The 16,853-nt window shown below is 44.7% G+C and overlaps 1 protein-coding gene across 2 annotated transcripts in view; it reads right to left on the bottom strand.

Annotated features, from left to right (window-relative positions):
- Window positions 1-1,374: 1,374 nt before the first annotated feature.
- Thoc5 (THO complex subunit 5) overlaps window positions 1,375-16,853 on the bottom strand; it is a 37,252-nt gene continuing 21,773 nt past the window's right edge. For both annotated transcript variants that reach the window (XM_027956030.2, XM_027956031.2), the window contains 8 exons: window positions 11,783-11,884; window positions 10,264-10,360; window positions 9,575-9,689; window positions 8,199-8,302; window positions 7,983-8,070; window positions 5,195-5,310; window positions 4,339-4,529; window positions 1,375-1,554 (listed from right to left, as the gene is read on the bottom strand). In XM_027956030.2, the coding sequence (XP_027811831.1) occupies window positions 1,491-1,554; window positions 4,339-4,529; window positions 5,195-5,310; window positions 7,983-8,070; window positions 8,199-8,302; window positions 9,575-9,689; window positions 10,264-10,360; window positions 11,783-11,884 (877 nt within the window). In that variant the 3' untranslated portion in view covers window positions 1,375-1,490. The remainder of the gene's footprint in view (window positions 1,555-4,338; window positions 4,530-5,194; window positions 5,311-7,982; window positions 8,071-8,198; window positions 8,303-9,574; window positions 9,690-10,263; window positions 10,361-11,782; window positions 11,885-16,853) is intronic.

The following is a 16,853-nucleotide window of genomic DNA, read 5'->3' as shown; positions in this document are numbered from 1 at the left end:
GGGAGCTTGTTAAAAATATACTTCCTTGGCCCATCTCAGGTCAACTGAGTCAGAATAGTGGGAGTGGAGCTTGGAATGTGCACTTCGGTTCAGTTCCCAGGATAGGTGATGCAGGTGCAGTTTGAGGGCCTTTGGGCAGGAAAGTACCTGTCTGTGTTGGGCACTCAAAGGAATTATTAAGGCCAAGGTGAAGGAGAGGCTCAGGTAGTGGTGGTCATTTGGTGGCTACTTAAGGTACCATTTTCCTCTCTGGCTGGGGTCCAGTTTCCATATATAAAACAAAGGGCCCTAATAGGCCTTTCCTGTATTGATTTTTTTTTTGGGGGGGGTGGAGGGCAGATATAATTTTTCTGACAAAACTATCCAAGAATACTCTGTGTCATCCTTCACTTTGTCTTCTAATAGAGGATCATGAAGGAGGTAAGCTTAGAAACATTTTCCCAGGACTTCTCCTAATCCCAAGAATCAAATCATTTTTTAGGGGGACATTTATCATGTTATTTACATGAAGATTCTCCACAAATGTCATCTGGTCTCATTTTGCCATTGTCTCACTGGCCAGCAACTTTGCACATGATTCTCGTAACATCACTCTCACTGACTTCATGAAATCTTGCAAGATTTAGAATTATGCTGTATGATGTATTTGTCTTCTATTTATACTGTCAAATATTTATTTATTTATTTTTCATTATTTATTTTTTAGGTGTAGATGGACACAACACAATGCCTTTATTTTTATGTGGTGCTGAGGATCGAACCCAGGTCCCGGACATGCTAGGCGAGTGCTCTACCACTGAGCCATAATCCCAGCCCCTGCACTGTCAAATATTTAAAGCACCCATCAGAGAGAATCCAGCCATCATGGATAATGAAAGTAGTAGTGAAGAGTTGGGGCAGGAGGAACAGGAGCTTGTGCTTTTTGGCTCTGCCTTTGGCTTCTCCACCTAATAGCTGAGACCTAGGAAAATAAATATGAAGATGATAAGAAACGCTCTGCCCCAAGCCAGGCGCAGTGACACATGCCTGTAATCCCAGCAGCTCAGGCAGTTTTGAGACAAGAGGACTGCAAGTTCAACGACAGCCTCAGCAATGGCGAGAAGCAACTCACTGAGACCCTGTCTCTAAATAAAATACAAAATAGGGCTGGGGATGTGGCTCAGTGGTTGAGTGCCCCTGAGTTCAATCCTTGGGACCCCCCCTCCCCGCAAAAAAGGTATCTGCATACTAGAGGATGGCATCTCTTTACAGAATCAGAATCTCTTGTTTGCTTTTCTTGGCCACCTTTTAAAACGCTCTTTCACACTGTATCATGGCTCCCAGCTGCCCTCAAATCATAAAACCACCTCCTCAAGGAGGCACAAACAAAGGCTGTTTGGTCAGGTGACACTTTAATAACCTAGTATCTCCAGAAACTATCAAGAGCCACATGTGGCCAAAGCAGAAAGCAGAGGCCTAATACTCCGGGCAGCAACAGGCAGAGTAGCAGGTCAGCGATGGCTGAAGAATCCTTGAGGATGGTTATATTTAAACGGCTTCATCCTGCTTGGACCCCTAGAGAAACAGGAGAAGGAAAAGCAGTTAATACCATGCCTCCCAGACTGATAAGTTACAGTTCACTCACAGAGGGAATATCATGTAGCTGTTAGAAAAAAAGAAAGGGGGACAGAGATACATGGCACAGGACATTGTGAGAAAAACAGACTGTAATACAGTAAGGTGTGACACTATTTTTGTAAAAAGTCTCTATGTGCTTGCAAATGTGTACACAAAACCTGGAAGGGCCCTAAAGAAGATGGGCACTGAGGGGACAGGGATTGGGCACCCTCACTTTTTAGATAATTATTGTTTATATAACAAACATGCTTTGTTTCTATAATTTACATCATGTAAAGAAAAAAATTAAATATTCCTTGTAGGGAGATTCCCATGCAAGCAAGAGTCTGGGACTAAAAAGAATCTGCACTACTGCGTTCGGTGGCACACACCTGTAATCCCAGCAGCTTGGGAGGCTGAGGCAGGAAGATCACGAGTTCAAAGCCAGCCTCAGCAAAAATGAGGCCCTAAGCAACTCAGTAAGATCCTGTCTCTAAATAAAATACAATACAGGGCAGGGGATGTGGCTCAGCAGTTGAGTGCCCTGAGTTCAATCCCTGGTACCAAAAAAAGATCTGCACTATCTGCCAAGAGCTATGGGTTTATACTTATTACCTCTTAGGTGCCACTTCTATCATTGTACAAATTTTACAGATGAAGAAACAGGTTGGGGGTGGGGTTAAATTATCTGCTAACACTGTATGGCCAGGAAGAAACAGAGCCAAAATTTGATAACAGGTCTGATGCCAAGCCTGTTTGCCCCAGGAAGGCTGAGAGTCATGGCTGGGCAGGGCAGGACCTGAATCCAAAGCCTTGATCCTGTGAAACGTAGGTGCTTCAGCTGTAATTCCAGGTGCCCTAACAAAACTTCACATGGGGCCTCTTCCCCACAACTCCACAAGCAGTGGATGCCCAGCAATAAAAGACTCCTTCCCCGTTTCTGTCTGTCTATGATTGAAATTCAATGGTAACCAAAGGTGATGTCCTGCGTCTTGTTTGTGTGCATGTGCGTGTACGAATGTGTGGCAGGGATTATAAAGAGGGGAGAAAGATTTTTATTCCACCACCAGTGGCTGAGGGTGTACTCAGCTTGCAGTACTTGGCACTTGACACCCTCCATCTCATTTAATTTCATCCTCCCAGTAACACCTGAGGCAGGTGCTGTTACAGATGAAGAAACTAAAGCTCAGAGGGGCTAAGCATAGGCTTAGCCTAATCACACAGTCAGAAGCTGGAATTTGAACCTTCCAGAGCCTCTTTCTGGCACTGGAGTTGTGGCTCACATCTATGACATCACTTGTCTCCCAACACTATAAGAGCACAGAGTCACCAGGTCTAGATACAGTGCTGATGGAGAAGCCTTAGCCTGGCAGTCCCTGGCCAGGGGCTAAGTTGCATCTTAGGTCTCCTGCTGCTCACACCAGCACTCTGAACTTGGTCCCTTGGTTCAGTCCCAATCCCAGTGATCATCTGGACTCTGGGCCAAAAGCTTCACATCTCCCATCTGCCAGTCATGGAGTTAATTAGATCTGAGTCATCAAAGCAGCACCTTTCCACAGTGTAGACAGAGGAGTTAACACTTCAGGAAATGGGTCCTTTGGGAGAAATCTGAGAAGAGGAAATAAGCACAGGGCATATGGGGGTTCCTATCCTGGAAATGTGCTACAGGGAGCTGGGAGGGTGGGAAGAGCTGAAGTCTCACACTGACCCACAAGGGATAGCAGATCCTAGAAGGTTCTACAAGAGTCACCAGCTTTGCCTCCCTGCAGCCACATGGGGGTTTATTATTAGTCAACACAATAAACCAACCCAGTGGAGGTGCTGGGACTGCTTCCTGGGGATGGAACTGCATCTGAGAACAAGATGAGGGCAAGATATAGCACCATTCAAACTGACAGGGACAAGAAGGGTGGCCCAACTAGAAAGAGTTAGCTCGAACTCCACTTGGAAAGGAGGCCTGAGCAGTAAATTCAGTTTTAAAATGTATAAAAATAGGAATTAGTGGATGAAAAGAAAACAAACTAATGCCAAAGAGAAAGGAAAAACAGCCAGAACTGACGTGAGCCCAGATACTAAACATCAAGGTAAGGTACTAGGATCTGCTGGCATATTCTGAGGAGCTGTCTTATGCCAGGAACCACCTGGAAACTACATGAATCATCTTGGATTCACAATGAGCTAGAAAGGTATGCTTTTACCACTTCGGCCGTAGGGAAAGAGGCTCAGGGCTGAGTAGTTGCAATGACTCTTCTGTGGTCTCTGCACTCGTCTGTCTCACTTGGGAGCTGGTTCCTCTGTGCTGCTGACTATGCACAACCAGAATCTCCAGACAGGGAGCACTCTAGAAGACTACAGAAGACTACCCGGGGACTATGGCGTGCACATCACTTAAAATACTTATTCAGATAGTTAAAAGCAAACAGACCCTACTGTTTTCCATAGAAAGTTCTGGAAGTTCAGCCACATCCTCTTGGTTTGTGGCCTGGCACTGTTTCCTTGGTTGGCTGTTCATGGAGAACAGGTAAATCAGGCTGCAGGACTCAGGAAGGAGGGCATAGCTCTCCCCAAGGAAATCTGGCAGTAGGATTTTAATTTCTGCTCTGAACAGAGGTAAACGCACCTCAAAAAGCACATACCCTCCATGTCTGGCCCTGAGAGAATTGGTCTCCTGCAAGACTCTGATCTCTGCTCCATCTCCCTTCAAGAGGTCACCAGAAGGTTGAGGCTTGGGCCCTCCCTCACCTGAAAAGCCGCAAACACATCTTCTCCTGAGGAAATTCCTTGGGCCCCTCCACACTGTCATCGTGACTCTCTGTCTCCAGGTAGACATCCAACAGCACGCACAGCCGCTGCAGTTGGTTGGTTAAGAGCTGGTGGCTGGGCCGGGGACCGCACAGCTCCTTGTAGCACACATTGACCTCGCTCTCCATGGCCTGTGTGGGTGGGAAAGCCAGCACCTTAGCACTACCTTCCTGAGGGTGGCTCACTACATTGGCCAGCCTTTTGTCCCAGGGTGGGTGTGAGGGTGCCACAGGAACTGTGGCTGTGCCTCAACACGAGCTACGCCTGCAGATAAAGCCAGACTGCCTCCTATTGAGGTCTCCTTTTCCTCTATACAATAAGGTTTTCCTGATCCTGACCCATAACTTTCCCTGCCTCAAATACCCACAGCCAGGAACACATGTATGGAGAGAAAGAATCTTGAGACAATAGGCAAGTCAGAAGGTAAGACATCCTTTATAGCAATAAGGGTACTACCAAGTCATATCAGCAGGTGTAACCCTAATTAAACAGAGTGATTTCATCAGTTTCTCATTCCAGAGCTTCTGTAATGCTTCTGAGTTTACTCATGTCTTCACAGAAGTCCAAAACAACAAACTTTCAAGGCAAGCATTCCTATTTTATAAAAGGGGAAACCCATGAGCCCCAAGGTAGGTGAGCAAGAGAGATGAGCCTAAGCCTTCTCATATTATAGGCTTTGGCATACTTAGTGCCCATGACCTCAGCTGAGACAGGTTGTGACTGCCCACCTCTCCACAAGGCTTTTCTTGTTCCTCCTGTCACCCCTCACCTCCTACCCTCACCCAATGGGCCTCACCCGAATGTTGTCATCATTGCTGTTGGTTTTCTCCCCTTTCCAGTTCAGACAGAGCTGGAAAATGGGTGGGATGGAAGAGTAGCCAGGGTTCAACACCACAGCAGCCTGGAGTTTGGCTGGGAAGAAAGGAGAGGAAAAATTAGTTCTACCACCCAGTTTCCCAGTATGGCAGCCTTCCCACAGTACCCAAGGCCAGCTCAGATGTCTCCTATTAATCCAAGTGCTGCAGAGTACACTCTGGCACTAATTGTTCTAGAATCTCCTAAGTGGAATTGCAGAATGTGAGGTCTGGTAACTCTGGTCCTTTCAAGGACTTTGTTCTAGTTGGTGTGCCACAGAGCTATGAACCCTCCAGCATCTGGCCTACCTTGGGTTTACCCACAGGCTCAATTTGCCATTCTAAGAGAATTTTTATTGTTATTTCTTCATATGCCAGGTTAAGGTGTGGTACTGTTTTGTTTTGGGAATTGAACCCAGTGCCATTTTACCATTGAGCTTCATCCCCAGCCCTTTTTATTTTTTCTTTGGAGACAGGGTCTAAGTTGCTTAGGGCCTTACTGAGGGTCTAAATTGCTGAGGCTGGCCTCAAGTTTGTGATGGTCCTATCGCCTTCCAAGTGGCTGGGATTACAAGTGTGCATCACCATGCCAGACCCCCTAGCCCTTTTTATTTTGAGACAGGATCTCACCTAAGTTGTTGAGGATTTTTCATATGAAACTTATTCTATTGTTTTTTCTTTTCAACAATATTGTTATAGGGGCTGGGATTGTAGCTCAGTGGTAGAGTGCTCACCTAACACGTGGGAAGCCCTGGGTTCGATCCTTAGCACCACATATAAATAAAAATAAAATAAAGGTCTAACTACAATTAAAAAAATAAAAAATAATAATATTGTTATATAATACCAGCAGTTATATAAAACATTTTGTCTATTCTCTTTCTTTTGTTTTATATTTTGTTATATAAAATTCTTTTTTTCTTTTCTCTTGTCCTTTCTCCAGTTCTGGGACTGAACTCAGGGCTTATGCTAGGTAAGCACTCTATCACAGAGCTATGCCCCCAGCCCTGAAATTCTTTTAAACAGCCAACATTTGTTGAGTCCTTACTGTATTCTAGGCTCTACTAAACACATTTTATTCCATCCTAACTATGATTCTATGAGATGGGTACAATAATCCTGATATACAGTTTATTATGTGGCAACTGGGGCTGACAGAAACTACCTCACCACCAAAGAGTTGCAAAGCAGTAATGCTGAGTTGAACCAGAACTGCCTGATGTCAGAGTTGCACCCATAATTTTTAAACAAAATATCTGTATTTCTAACTATATTCATTTTTCCTCTGATGACAGCCTTTGTCTTTTTACAGGATGACATTTATCCTCTCTACCCATGGGCACTGTCTTAGAACTTGCTGTGATTTGCATATGGTTTGAGTGTGTCCCCTGAAGGTTTATGTGCTAGAAGGTTGGTTCCCTGTGTGGCAGTGTTGAGATGGGGGTAGAACCTTTGAGAGGCAGGCCTAATGGAAGATGATTAGGTCTTGGAGTTGGACACTGCCCTCGGAAGGGATTAACATAGTTCTGGTGGGATTCTGGTTAGTTCCCATATAAGTTGCTATAAAAAGAGCAAGCCTGGTCCATCCATCTCTCTGGCTTCCTGTTTCACCATGAGCTCTCTTCCACAAATGCTCCTGTCCTTGTGATACCATTGATAAATATTAAGTCCTTACCAGAGATCAAACAGATGGGCCACCTAATCTTGGAATCTCAGCCTACAAAAATGTGAGCTAAAAAAAAAAAATCTCTCTTCTTTATAAAGTATCCAGCCTTAGGAATTTTGTCACAGAGTCCCCAAACAGACTAGTACAGAAGTAAAAACAACTTCTATAGCTTGGTGATTATAGCAGCAAACCTAGGAAGTGAGATCTTGTGAACAGGGCCAGGCTTGCTGAGGCTGGGGTGAGACAAATTCCTTGAGCACAGGATCTGAGTAGCTCCATCAGGAAGCCTCAGAGCCAGATGCTGGAAGAGGTGTGAGGAATCACAGCTTTTGATGTCTCCAAGGGGAATACAGGAGTGGAGAAAAGGAAGGGGATCCAGGGCCCTGCTCTTTTTTTTTTTTTTTTTTTTTTTTAGTTGTAGCTGGACACAATCCCTTTAGTTTATTTATTTTATTTTTATGTGGTGCTGAAGACTGAACCCAGAGCTTTGCACATGCTAGGCGAGCACTCTACTGCTACATCACAACCCCAGCCCCTAGGACTTGCTTTTTTTTTTTTTTAAATATTTTTTTGTTGTTGTAGTCGGACACAATACCTTTGTTTTATTTATTTATTTTTACGTGGTGCTGAGGATCGAACCCAGGGCCCCGCGTGTGCTAGGTGAGCGCTCTACTGCTGAGCCACAATCCCAGCCCGGACCTGCTCTTTATAACCTGAGAGTGACACCTCTGCCCTTCTGAGGAGAGGATGGGGGTCTGATGCTTGACAATGGTTAAGCAAAGGGTAGAGGGCTCAGGCTTTGAGGTCATCCCAGGTGACCTATAAAATGGGAAAGATCCTATCATCCCCAAGACTATCGTGAGGATTAAATGAGATAAAGGGTAGATGTGAATGCATTACAGAACAAGTCCTTGCTGAGAGTAGCTCTCACAATCACTATTTGCTAAGTCTCTGCTGGCAAGATTCCAGGATCTTTTGCTTCCTTTAGGCCACCCCCAGGCATGTTTGATTCTTGGTGGCTCCCCTTACCTAGAACCATTGTCAAGAGCAGAGAAATCACCTACCTGTGCCCCTTTCAACAAGCGCCATGTAGTAGAGATTGGTGTCCCCAGCCAGTCCTGCCTCTACAATGTCTTTGGTAAAATGCAGATCCTAGAATAAGCACCATGGACAAAGACTCAGTTGTTGTCTTCTCTAGTTAAGCTCCTTGCACTTCTAGGATGGGCAGGAGCTAAAAGGTGACATGATCAGTATTTGTGACCTGTCACTCCTCCACTTACCATGTAATCCTCATGAGCAATTGTCACCCACTTCACCAGGCGAGACACAACCTTGGCAGGGAAGAGATACTGGCAATCGCTGGTAACTGGCACAATGCCATGTTCTAAATGATAGCAAGATAGGTGATGTCATGTGTGGAAATCATGTACCATAGCTAGCATCTGTTCAGGGCTGTCTGGAGGGCTATGGTGGCCCTCCATCTGTCCAGATACACCTGGCACTCAAGAGACACAGGCATACCAACCTGACCTTCACTCAGAACTATGTGCATATGCACAGACCCAGCACCAGCATTCACAGTGCTTTCTCCTTAATGCAAATGTTGGCCAGCAAAACAAACCCTGAGGCCAGAACCAGTTTCTGGGCCTCTGCAGCAATGACTGTTAATTAGATCAAATAGCTGAGAGGGCTGCATTTTCACAGCTGACCTTGACAGAGGAAGCCAGTGAAGTGTTCTGTGTCAGTTCCTCTAAGGGAGAAGAGCTGGAGAACTGCTCCAGGGTAAATTCCTGCTGGCAATTCAATAAGCAAATATGCCAACACAGTAAATGCTGTCCTGGATGACAATCATTCAACCTTGGGACAAAACAAATTCAGCAATGCTGATAGGGAGCAAGGTCTAATGGACAGGCAATGCTGCCCTGCAGAGAACAGGGTCCATGTGGAACCAGTGAAATAGCCTGGGAGGTGGGGTCTCTTAATGGGTTAAGGAAAAACAATGCTTTTCCTGACAGTGACTCAGAAAGATCTGACACTCCCACCCTGCAAGTGCTGTACACTCCGTAAACCAGTTAAGTATTTACCAAATGAATAAATTAAAAGCCCCAGATGGCTACTACCTAGGTCAGAAGTTCATCAGAATCACCTAAGAGCCTAGGAGAAAACACAAGGACTCATACCACCTTAGGGAGTATCAGATCAGTAGGTCTTGAAAAAGAGATGAGGGTGTAGATCCACAGTACAACGGTATTCAAATGAGCTGCATGTGAGCGCCATGAAGGCAGGGGCTCTACTGTTCTTTCCCCTTCATTATGCTTGGCACCTGGCATGAACTAGATTCTCATTAAATACTTGTCAGATCACATCATCATCTGTGATGAATGGATCTAGGATGAGCTGCCCTGATCAGCCCATGAACTTGTGACACCCAAAGGTTTGGGGCCTCTTCTGAGAAGGCAGGACAGCCCTCATGATTCTGCAGGGAGCTCAGAACTCTGCCTGGATAGGTCTGCAGCTCTCCCTAATGGCCCTGACAACATCCCTGCTCAGTAAAGCCATAAATCCAGGTCTCTTTGATTAGAATTAGGAAAAGCTTGTCATTTTTGTCCTGTGTTGTCTGAGTGGCTGTTAAGTCCCAGCCCCAACAGTGACTTACCCAGGGATGCAAACTGTTTGTGGAGGGCCAAACGGGACTGTACCCTGGTCTTCAGCAGTTTCATCGTGGTTTCCATGTGGCTGGCACTCAGTGAGTGGTCAGCGATCACCGTGTGCTGTGAATGACAATGAGAGGCACATACCTGACAGCTCCCCCACTTCCTCCAGGGAACACGACTCTCCAGGGATTTGCCAGCCTGCATAGCCTGAATCATCCATGCCCTAAGGTGCATGCCACTTAGGAGTGGCAGGGTTTACCCACTATGAATGGCCACACAGGAACAACATAAGTTGCTGGGTTCTCAAGAGACTGTGGCTAGCTCCTGAGAAAAAGCAGGCTTCTGCTAAGATGCCTGGTCCTCTGGGATTTTGTTCATACCTCATTTTTGGCATCCTTGCTCACAAAACTGAGGGTGGCAGAACCTGAAGCCATGTTGCACCCAGAGGAAGAATCCAAGTTACCTTGGTCTAGAAAGCCACTAGGCTTACAGAGAAGGCAAAAGGCACATTAATACTCATAGCCCCAGACATCTGAGTGTACTGAGTGGATGGACAGAGAACAGATCACAGTCCCAAATAAAGACATTCTGCTAAAATAAGCCCACAAGGCCACCAGAAGCCTTTCTGGAATCTATACAGGAGAGGAGACATAGAGCCCTTTGTCCAAAGAGACAGGGTTAGTGTACATACCTGGGGCTGCTCTTTGGGGAAGTGGAGGCCACCCAGCTTCTGTACCCACAAATAGGGGTGACCCAAATCAAGTACATAGTCTCTCAAAGTCAGGATGCTACAGAAAAAAACACACATTAAGATTATTTAAATAATGTCTGCTATAGTCCCTGGATACAGCCTTCTCCCATCCTCCTATGTCCTATAGACAGGAGGGTTCACAGACTCAACCATGTTCACAAACAGGCAGCCCACAAAGCCCCTTCACTTCATCAGGTCCTTACTGGGAATTTCATCTCTCCCACAATTGCTTTCTTCTTTTCCCCCCTGCAGCCCCAAGTCAAAAGCAAATAAAAACCAAAAAGGCAAAGGGTACACTGATGTCTTCATTGGCCTACCAATTTATAAAATGCTGGGGCTGGGGATTTGGCTCAGTGGTAGAATGCTTACCTAGCATGTGCAAGGTCCTGGGTTCAATCCCCAGCACCATGAAAAAAAAGAAAATGTTACATATGGGCTGGGGGTATGGCTCAGTGGCAGAATACTTGTTAGCATGTGTAAGGACTTGAGTGTGATCCCCCAGCACACTGAAAAACCAAAACAAAACAAAAATGCTACATATTTTTAATATGTTTTTTTTGTTGTTGTTGCTAGGTTTTTAAAAAAATGGTACTGGGGATTAAACCTAGTGGTTCTTAACCATTCAGCCACATCTTCAGTCCTTTTTTGAATTTTTTTTAGTTGTAGAAGGACACAATATCTTTACTTATTTATTTTTATGTGGTGCTGAGGATCGAACCCAGTGCTTCACACATGCGAGGTACGCATTCTTACCACTGAGCTACAACCCCAGTTGCCCACACCCGCCCCACCTTTTTTTTTTATTTAATTCATTTATTTATATGCGGTGCTGAGAATCAAACCCAGTGTCTCACACATGCTAGGCAAGTGCTCTTTTTTTTTTTTTTTTTAATTTCAATATTTATTTTTCAGTTTTCGGCGGACACAACATCTTTGTTTGTATGTGGTGCTAAGGATCGAACCCGGGCTGCACACATGCCAGGCGAGCGCGCTACCGCTTGAGCCACATCCCTAGCCCCCCGCCCCACCTTTTTTATTTTGAAATAGGATCTCACTCAGTTGCTTAAGGCCTCACTACATTGCTGAGACTGGCATTGAACTTGTGATGCTCCTGCCTCAGCCTCCCAAGTTGCTGTGATTACAGGTGTAAGCCACCAAACCTGGCTATATATGTGTTCTTTCAGTTTTTGTTTTTGTGGTGTCAGGTACTGAACTGAGGGCCTTGTGCATATTAAGCAATCATGGGAAGCTACAACCCCTGCTCTTATCATAACATACTTTTCAACTTTTCTATGACATTCCTTTGCCTTGAAAACAAGAAAAGTGCTGCCTCCTGTCCTGGGGTCTCCCTTGTCCCCTGGGTGGCCACTGGCCCTAACAAATCTCCACCTTGGGCTTGAGCCACCAGAGATACTCAAAAGCATAGAGGTTGGGAGAGAACAAGACGCAGCAGACTCACCCAACTTTATCAAACTGATACTGATTGGCTGGATTTGGAGTTTTCTTTCCATGATCTCCAGGATACAAACAGCTCAGGACGGAGTCAGGAGATAGCAAGTCCCTGAAAAAGGGAGAAGAGGCCACAGTGAGAATGCCAGCCAGAAATCTTGCCTTGAGGTAGACCTGTGCATCTGAAGGTGAGTGCTTTCTATGGGCCAAAACTTTTTTTTTTTTAATATTTATTTTTTAGTTTTCAGCAGACACAACATCTTTGTTTGTATGTGGTGCTGAGGATCGAACCTGGGCGGCACGCATGCCAGGCGAGCGTGTTACTGCTTGAGCCACATCCCCAGCCCATATGGGCCAAACCTTTTATGTGCTGAAGTTACTGGATTGTGACAACCATATGAGGTAAGGAGAAATATTATTTCCGTTTTGAAATACATGGCTTCTCCAAGCTTACACTGCTGGTAAGTGCTGGAGCAGGGTTTGCACAGTCTGATAAAAAGGAGTAATAATTTATATAGATACTTTGTGGGGGTACCAGGGGTTAAATCCAAGGGTGCTTAATCACTGAGCAACATCCCCAGCTCTTTAAACTTTTTTTTTTTTTTGAGACAGGGTCTCACTAGGTTGCTTAAAGTCTTGCAAAGTAGGTGAGGCTGGCTTCAAATCTATGATCCTCCTGCCTCAGCCTTCTAGGCTGCTAGGATTACAGGAGTATATCACCACACCTGGCTAAGAATAGTATTTTTAATCACCAAGCCTTTTTTTTTTTTTTTTTAATATTTATTTTTTAGTTTTTGGCGGACACAACATCTTTGTTTGTATGTGGTGCTGAGGATTGAACCTGGGCCGCACGCATGCCAGGCGAGCGCGCTACCACTTGAGCCACATCCCCAGCCCATCACCAAGTCTTTTATAAAACCTACCTCTTCACCAGGCACAGTGGTGCACACCTGTAATCCTAGTGGTTCAGGAGGCTGAGGCAGGAGGAGCCCAAGTTCAAAGCTAGTCTCAGCAAAAGCGAGGTGCTAAGCAACTCTATCTTTAAATAAAATACAAAATAGGGCCGGGGATGTGGCTCAGTGGTTGAGTGCCCCTGAGTTCAAACCCTAAAAAAAGCAAACCAAAACAAAAAAACCCTACCTCTTCACTTCAAGAATTGTATGGTGGCCAGGGCCTTACCCTGGAGGAGCAAACCTGCATCACGCTAGCAATAATTATAGTAATAATTTATTTTGTTTACATGTGAAGTTAGGTTTTCTGCTTGTTTTTTGTGTTTTTGTGAGCACCCAAGGCCTCACTCATGTCAGGCAATCATTCTAACACTGAGCTACATCCCAGACCTACGTTTTTATTTATATAAACTGCATGTATTTATGGTGTTCAGTGTGATAATTTGATATATACATACAATGTGTAATGATCAAATCAGGGTACTTAGCATTTCTATTTCCTGAAATGTTTATCATTTCTTTATGTTGGGAACCCTTAAGCTCCTCTCTTCTAGTTCTTTAGTCCTTCATAACGTACAGTAAGTTATCATTCTACTATGCTGTAGAACATTAGAACTTATTCCTCCTATTTTGGACCTGTTATCCAATTTCCCACCATACTTCCTTCCCAATAAATATTATCTTCACAAAGCACAACACATCCCTTTCCATTCCAAAGAGAAAAAGTATAGAGCTTTGACTTAATCTCATGATAATCACAGAAAAAGCCCTCCTTTATAATCCTAGAAAAAGATAACATTACAAGTGCTAGAGACAAGGTGACCCAATGCTATAAGCAGAGAAAGACAGTTTCACTGTTGCCACCCACCTAGAATGGTTAGGGGACAGCATGTAATTAAATGTGACAAGCAAGAAGAGATGGTGCGGGGATAATGTAGTAATTTTTATCACAAAGGACAACAAGGCCATTCTTTTCTTGAACCAACAGGGGTTCTCCTTCATCTTTCTAAGGAGAGCATCAGGAGCTGTTCATCAGGACATGAAAAACGTGCTACTGAGTCACAGGAATGCCTTTAGGAACTTAACATTAGGACAGTGGTAGCTGCTGGCTCTTCCCTGTTCTGTCTCAGAGTCTCTCTGCTGCCCCTGGGCCTCTGCCCTTTTCTCTGTCTCACACAGAGAACTGGCCAGAAAACTTAAGTTTTTCGGTCTTTCAGTCTTCCAGCATGTCACACATGCTAAGCTAGCAAGCTACCACTGAGCTACAACTCCAGCCCCATCTTTTAGTCATTTTTTTGGGGGTATTGGGAATTGAACCCAGGGGTGCTTAATCACTGAGCCACATCTCTAATCCTTTTTTATTGAGATAGGGGCTTGCCAAGTTGCTTAGGGCCTCACTAAATTGCTAAGGCTGGCTATAATTTGCTATCCTCCTGCCTCAGCCTCCTAAGCTGCTGGTCTTACAGGCATGCACCACTGCACCCAGCCAAGTTTTTCAGTCTTTTAGCCAGATTGAATCAACCCTAATAAAAGAAAACAGATAAAGTACATGACAAAAAGTTTTAAACCTGGGTCCTCAAACATCTCATATGTGCTATTACACAAGTGCTCTACCACTGAGCAACACACCTAACCTTTTTTATTTTATTTTGAGAGAGTGTCTAAATTTCCTGAGCTGGCTTTGAATCTGCAATCCTCCTGTTTCAGTCTCCTGAGTAGCTTGGATCATAGATATGCACCACCATGTCTGCAACAACAAGGTTTTTTTTTACAGTTTTTTTTTTTTTTAACAGTACTAGAGATTGAATTCAAGGGTGCTCTACCACTGAGTTACAACTCCAGCCCTTTTTAAACACAGTCTTACTAAGTTGCTCAGGCTACTTTCAAACTTACAATCCTCCTGCCTCAGCCTCCTGAGTCACTGGAATTATAAGTAAATGCCACTGTGTCAGGCTATTGTAAAATTTTGATGAAAAGGTATTAAAAAACCTTAGAAAGGGGCTGGGGCTGTAGCTCAGTGGCAGAGCACTTGCCTAGCATGCACGAGGTACTGGGTTCAAACCTTAGCATCACATAAAAATAAACAAATAAAAGGGCTGGGTTTTGGCTCAGTGGTAGAATGCTTGCCGAGCATGTGTGAGGTACTGGGTTTGATTCTCAGCACCACATTTAAATAAATAAATAAATAATAAAGTTCCATCAACATCTCAACATCTAAAAAATATTTTTAAAAAGATAAAGGCATTTTGTCCATCTACAACTACCAAAAAACAAAACAAAACTTAGAAAGTTGGTGTGGTGGCACATGCCTATAATCCCAGAAACTTGGGAGGCCGAGGCCAGAGGATCATTAGTGCAAACCCAGCCTCAGCATCGTAGTGAGGCTCTAAGCAACTCAGTGAGACCCTGTTTCTATTAAAATATAAAAAAGGGCTAGGGGGGGCTGGGGATGTGGCTCAAGCGGTAGTGTGCTCGCCTGGCATGCGTGCAGCCTGGGTTCAATCCTCAACACCACATACAAACAAAGATGTTGTGTCCACCGAAAACTAAAAAATAAATATTAAAATTCTCTCTCTTAAAAAAAAAGGGGGGGGGGCTACGGTGTGGCTAGGTGGTTAAGTACCCCTGGGTTCAACCCCTGGTACCAAAAAATAAAATGAAAATAAAAAACCTTAGAAAAGTAAAAATGATTAAGTTTAGTAGGGCTGGGGTTGTAGCTTAGAAGTAGAGTCAATGCTTAGCACACAGGAGGCCCTGAGTTCAATCCCCAACATCCAAAACATCAACAACAACAACAACAACAAAAAAAAAAACAGAAAAGGAAAAGAAGAAAGAGTGGATAATGAGAAACCAGCTGTCATTTACCAAATGCCTCATCTATGCTAAACACATGACCTGCCTCTTCATTAGGGCCCTAGTGGAGGGGATATTACAATTAATGAACAGAGTGAGGAAATAGACTTTGAGGTTAGACATACAGCTTACTGAGGAACTGGTATAAAGCATTAAATTAAGCCAGACAGCAGCCCTGTCATTAGCATAAATCAAGCAGACTTCTCCTAACAAGACAGCAATGGTGAGCTGGGTGCAGTGATGCACGCCTGTAATTCTAGTGGCTTGAGAGGCTGAGACTGCAGGATTTCGAGTTCAAAATCAGCCTCAGCAAAAGCAAGGCGCTAAGCAACTCAGTGAGACCCTGTCTCTAAATAAAATGCAAAACAGGGTTGGAGATGTGGCTCAGTGGTTGAGTGCCCCTGAGTTCAATCCTCGGTACCCATCCACCCCCACCCCCACCCCCCAAAAAAGAGAGAGAGAACAATGGTGACATACCTGTAACCCCAACGACTGGGGAGGCTAAGGCAGGAGTTTGAGGCCAGTCTCAGCACCTTAGTGAGACCCTGTCTCAAGCTAAAAATAAAAAATGCTGGGGATATAGCTCAATGGTAGAATGCCCCTGGGTTAAATCTCCAGTTCCACATACTAAAAGAGCTTCATCCCATACAGGGAGCACTAGAGTTACTCACTAAACCAAGAGCCCTGGCTGAGCAGTGTAACTGGGCACTCAGAAGCAAGTCCTGGGCTCCCTCTGCTGGGAACAGGGTAGATTTCATCCAGTGTCCCCTGGTAATCAAGCACTTTTTTTTTTTTGGTACCAGGGATTGAACCCAGGGGCACTTAACCACTGAACTGCAGCCCAACCCTTTTATTTTTTGAGACAGGGTCTTACTAAGTTGCTGGGGCTATCTTTGAACTTGCAATCCTCCTGCCTCAGACTCCTGGGTCGCTGGGACTACAGGAATGCACTACCGTGCCCAGCCCTACAACACTCTATTTTTTTATTCTGTATTTTATTTATTTTTATGTGGTGCAAACCAAGTGCCTCACATGTACGAGGCAAGTGCTCTGCCACTGAGCCACAATCCCAGCCCCTCTACAGCACTCTTAATGTAGAGAATACTGATGCCAAAAGGGGACTAAAGAAGACACCTGAAAAGAATAAAATTAAATGCATATACAAACAAATAATAAAGGAGTCACTCTATTGTCAAGCTCAATGAGAAGGGGTGGGAAGAGCCCCACTCTACCAAGTGCCAAACCTGTGCCCCCCTGATCTGGGCAGGGCCTGGAGAA

Source organism: Marmota flaviventris, chromosome 1 (genome assembly GCF_047511675.1).
Source record: "Marmota flaviventris isolate mMarFla1 chromosome 1, mMarFla1.hap1, whole genome shotgun sequence".
Classification (NCBI taxonomy): domain Eukaryota; kingdom Metazoa; phylum Chordata; class Mammalia; order Rodentia; family Sciuridae; genus Marmota; species Marmota flaviventris.
Note: the sequence above shows the minus strand (reverse complement) of the source record. Positions and strands in the feature narration are given on the sequence as shown.